Source organism: Solanum pennellii, chromosome 1 (assembly GCF_001406875.1).
Source record: "Solanum pennellii chromosome 1, SPENNV200".
Classification (NCBI taxonomy): Eukaryota; Viridiplantae; Streptophyta; class Magnoliopsida; order Solanales; family Solanaceae; genus Solanum; species Solanum pennellii.
In genome coordinates, this window is record NC_028637.1 from 94,819,975 (window position 1) to 94,825,467 (window position 5,493).

The 5,493-nt window shown below is 35.5% G+C and overlaps 1 protein-coding gene across 1 annotated transcript in view; it reads left to right on the forward strand.

Annotated features, from left to right (window-relative positions):
- LOC107008108 (phosphatidate cytidylyltransferase 4, chloroplastic) overlaps nucleotides 1–5,493 on the forward strand; it is an 11,635-nt gene continuing 6,142 nt past the window's right edge. The window contains exons 1-2 of the mRNA XM_015207022.2: nucleotides 1–458; nucleotides 2,993–3,294. Coding sequence (XP_015062508.1) covers nucleotides 141–458; nucleotides 2,993–3,294 — 620 coding nt within the window. The 5' untranslated portion in view covers nucleotides 1–140. The remainder of the gene's footprint in view (nucleotides 459–2,992; nucleotides 3,295–5,493) is intronic.

Genomic DNA, 5,493 nt, shown 5'->3' on the forward strand with positions numbered 1-5,493 from the left:
TTCTTTATGTGTAGCACACGGTTCAAGAATATCAACCCTTCCCGTCTTTATCACTTACCTCTGTTACTGTACATATCCTCTTCCCATCGACAATGTCGAATCTTGATTTCTTCCTTCAATTACACTGCTAATAATCCCTTATGAATACCCATTATCCCATTTCATCTATGGCTTCTTCACTAGATTTTGATAGATTTAAGGTCTCCCTTACTTCCATCTGCAGTTGCCACTCTCATCATCTTCCTTCTACATCATCTCAATTTCATCATTCTTCCACAAGAACCTTAACTTTAAGCCGACCCAGATGTTCAATTTCAAGAATTGGCTTATTTCTTGATGGGTCTAGAGTTACAGAGGTTTCGGGTATACCAAGAAGCATCTTCTTGAAACACCCTCGAATTATCACAGCTGTTGCTCGTGCTGAACCAGGCCACCTTTTTGATGATGAATCCAAAGAGGTAAAATTTATTTATTTAATTTTTTTAGTTTGTGTAGGGATAAGTATGATTGATATCTCTAGTTTTAAAGAATTCTTGATATGTGACAAATTGCATGTAAGTGAGATAGTAATAGAATGATTTGACTCTAGCTTTGTTGTCTTCTACTTTTGATTGTCCTTTAGATTAGGCCAAGTGAACTTTTGCAAATATCAATTGTTTTAGTTGTTTGTCAGGACAAACAAAATTGCCACTTCTCATCTGATGATACTGAGTGGTTCAGATTTTAACATTAGCTATAGTTCTAAGTTGACTGTTGCATTAGCCAATGGGCATGGGTGGCTGTCTGATCAAATTAATCATATTAGGGAGCTACATAAGATTTTCTTTTTCTTATCTTGGTTTGATCTATACATGTCATGGTCAAAGCAAAACTGTCTGGAAAATCTGTCAATGTTAGAGGGGTGCAACTTGAGTGCAGTTGCTTTGGAGAAATATGGTTTAAGAGGACTGGTTTGTAGTTGGATAAACTATGATATGCTTTTTGTTTTCCCAAAGATCCTTCATTTTAAAAAGAGGAAAATTGTATATAATAGCAAACTAATAACCTAAATTAAATGGAATAGCTAGGGTTTGATTTAATTGTGCTCCATAGCAAACGTTGGCAAAAATTTGCCAGGCGTCTCTCTCCCAGAAGTCTCGCTCGCCACTCTCCCATTCTCGCCTCTCTCGCTTTATACACAGAAGTGTATAATTTCTGTTTCTGTTTTGTATAAAGCGAGAGAAAATTGTATATACACATGCAAAAATGTATATCTTCGTGTTATACACTTAATTATATAATTTACAAACATTTTACTTCAAATATTGCAGAAAAAAAGGCCCAAGAATTATACAATTGTGAATTATACAATTGCAGTGAAATACAATTTTTTCTAGCTTTATACAACAGAAGTGTATATATTGTGTTTCTGTTTTTGTATAAAGCGAGAAAAACATATATCTTCTTGCTATACACTTATAATTATGCAATATACATACATTTTAATTCGATTCAACTGTATGCAAAACTAATTATACAATTGCAGCGAAATAGGCCAGCGAATTATACAATTTAGGCCAGCGAATTATACAATTTAGGCCAACGAATTATACACTTGTATATGTATAGCGAATTATACAGTTTTTATGTTTGCTATGGAGCGCAATTATGCAAAGTTTGCTATAGCATACAAATATGAATTTTTTGTTTGCTATATGTGAAAGTTGCCCTTTTAAAAAGAGAGTTAGTTAATATTTTCTAATTTAGTTAATATTTTCTAATTTATCCACTAGTGTTGTTAATATTTCTTTCATCAAAGTGTTTTTTCCATTTCTTTATGATATTATGATGCAGAGGAATAGAGCGGTTATTTTTAGTGGACTTAGAAGTCCAAAGTTTGTTGTTTTATTAGGAGAAGGTCGATAGTCGAAGATGTATCTAATCGGAGAAAGAAAAAAAATTGTATAGCTACCTTTAAGAGAAGAGATCAGGGGGAACACTTTTGAGGATAAGATTATTCATTGGAGAGACAGACGTTTGAGGTGAGAGTTTAAAACAACTACGCCTTACTCCTAAATTAGTTTGAGTCAGCCATATGAATCAATTTAATCTTAACTTATGTCATCTTATACCAAATAAAAATAAGTTTTTTTATATATATATATATATATATATATATATATATATATATACATATGAATAGCAGTAATAATAATAACACCTGGTAAAAAAATACTAAAATTTCTCGATATCTTTACTGGCCAAATTCTCTTATCAGTCAAGAAGGGAAAGGGTATTTTTCGGGATCTATTATTACAATTAATGGGCTAAAGGCTTCTGAGTGATTGAGGGATGCAGCAGAGTGAAATTAACATATGTAAAGGTGAACAAAAGTGAATCAACAGGTGTTTATTTTAAAAACTGGTATAATGTTAAATATAGGTGTGTAAGCCTATGTGTAAGAGTAGGGGGAGGGTCCATTATCCACCGAGTTTCGAATGGTCATCGGGTATTTATCAGTTTTTAAAAAAAGGTGTATAGCCTAAGTGCAATTGCTGACTAGATACTCCTAAAATTCACGTGTAATACTGGGTGATTTGCAATGTGATAAACATTCACGTTTTCCTGAAACTGTAATTAGAATGTGTATGAGTATCTAGTGTGGAATTCTGACTAGAAAACTATAAATATCTATAAAGCCTGTAACCATTTCTATTACCAATTAAGAGAAACTATAACCATTTCTTATTCTGGAGTATCTTTGGTTGTGTCAATTGTTAGTTTGTTGTCCCTTTTGTAATGCTCAAGGGGAAGGCATTAAATATGGGGATCTTCCTTTGCTTTTTGATCCTGTATTCATTGTTTGCTTTTGGGTAAGTGTTCAAGTCATTGTTTAACTTCTGGGGTCGCTACTTCCAAGATTAGCATCAGAGTCAATGTCGCAAGACAACATGTATTATGTTCAGACTTTTCAGATAGTTGAATTGGAACCACTGAGATAATTTTGTTGTAGGAAGTTAACAAATGCAACAGTACACCGGCGGGGGAAATTCCCACTTCTGAACTTAAGGAGAAAAATAGTCAATTGAAGAAAAGGGTAGTCTTTGGACTTGGCATAGGTATTTTAGTCGGAGGTGTGGTATTGACTGGAGGATGGGTTTTCACTGTTGCCCTTGCTGCTGCTGTTTTTGTGGGTGCACGAGAGTACTTTGAACTGGTAAGGAGTCGTGGAATTGCTGATGGAATGACTCCTCCTCCTCGATACGTATCAAGAGTTTGTTCTGTCATCTGTGCTCTCATGCCTGTAGTCACTCTGTAAGTCATTAACATCTTTCTCAATTTTCTCTCTCTAATAAGTAAACATACTTCTTATTTTCTTGTAAACCATTTTAAACCTCAGAAGACACTGTGCCATTAATTTTTTGCCACAGATATTTAGGAACTAGAACCATAACAACAAGATTTCATGCCAGCATCATCTTTTGTATGTCGATGGATCATTGTTGTTATCTAGAGTGTTTGGACAATTTATTTTTAGCATTTACTTTCATGTTACCAATTCAATATTCGTTCTTTTTGGGAATGGTAACATATTATATTCATCAACTATAAACTCTTCTTTACACCAAAAATGAAAAAGAGAGATGCAGGTACTCTTGATTTTCTGGGTTGAGCGGCTCATGCCTTCAAAACATCTTGCATTCCTCTCCTTCCAGATTTTCCACCATATGCAAGCTAGAACAATCTTTCACCATTCCTTGTGACCTATTTTTCCCCTTATTCCGTTGCAGGTGCATATTAGGCCAAATTTAGAAACGAATGGCCATTGGCTTCAGCTTCCTGTTGGAATAGAAAGCATGTGAGACTGTACTGAAAGCCTCTTCTCTGAAGGATTTCCTGTGTGAGCAAGCTTTTCTTATTACTAGCCATGAAAAATAAACAACTTTAGAAGGTGCTTTGATCTTCCAAATCTATCTCCAGCGCCAGAAGGTGCAATGACTGCCCTATAGATGATAGATAGTTGTATGCTTCTCTGACTGTGAATTTTGAGCTGCTGTGTCCTTTTCATGTAAGAGAGTTGTCCTCGTTTAATCCTGTAAAGTCCTATAACAGTCTGAGGAATCCGGTGACGCTAGTGATTTCACAGTCATTGATAATTCTTCTGAAAGATATGTTCCAACCCTTCAGCCCCAAGCTTCTTCCATTGTGGCATTAGGTGAAGATGAAACTTGAAAGGATAAATAGATCAGGGAAGAGGTCTCTCTCTATGTTCCATGACCAAGCCAGTCATCATTCTAGAAGGAAATTCTCCTCCCATTTTCCATCTTGAAACTCTGTTTGCTACAAACTCCGTTCAAAGATTCCTGGTGAATTTCCAGTTGCCAACTCCATATGATTGTTCTTACTGGTTTGGTTACCCCAGTATCCCAGTTGCTCGTACCTGCAACTTATGACCTGTCTCCATAAAGCTTCCTTCTCAATGTTGCATCTCCAAAGCCATTTCATTAAGAGACTCCTGTTATCTAGTGTTAGATTTCTATGCATATCCTTTGCTAATTAAGATTAACGCAAAATCAATTTGCTGTCTCATTGATCCTTGCCAGTATATTCAAGGAATAGAACCCCATGAACTTTTCTTGTATATCATATCCCTCATTTTGTGTTCTCTCATTGAACCTAAAGAGATATACTCAACATCTTGAAAGAAGTCTAAACAGCTTATATTCTGACATAACATATGGACGACACAAAGTCTCTTATCATTAGGTCAATGATTGCGCAGCGGAAAGACTTTGCATTTTACAAAATGTCCACCTCCACCATGCATTCCATTTGCTCTTTTCCTTCTTATGGTCGTAAAGGCCTGCATAACTTTGACTGTATATGCCAGTCTTCAGAAAATTAGGCCAATAATGCTAGAAAATGATGACTTGATCCGTCATTCATATATGCATTGGACAATAGATTGCTCTGGGCAGTATTGGGTGGAATGTCTTCTTTTCTATTCTTTTTGGGATCCAATGTTTTATGAATTGAGACTCATTTTATCCTCCTCAATGTAAACCTGGAGGCTTGAACCTGCCCACTTGATTAAACCCTTTCTGTTGTGGTTGAACTTGCTTGCTTAGACAATCCATGTCTTTTGCTTCATCCCTTAGGTTAGAAACTGCACGATTTATCACTTCAAGAAGAATTAAGAGATATAAATTTACAGAGCTATGAATGTCATCTTAAAGGTCTTCTCCGTGCACCACTTAGTGAAATTCTCTTGATCACGCTATCACTATTTTTGGATATGCCTCATATGCAAAATTTAAACTCAGTTTCTACTTCTTGCAACTGTCCTGAGTATGTAGCATGACATTTTCTGTTGTGGGAATAGATGAGAGACATATTTGTTATATTTTGGAAAGAAAGAACTATATATATTAAATGCGAGATGGATTTGAAATTCTTTCATTTCAAATTTTCTATGCTATGCATTTGAAGGGAAGAACCCCCCCCCCCCCCCAA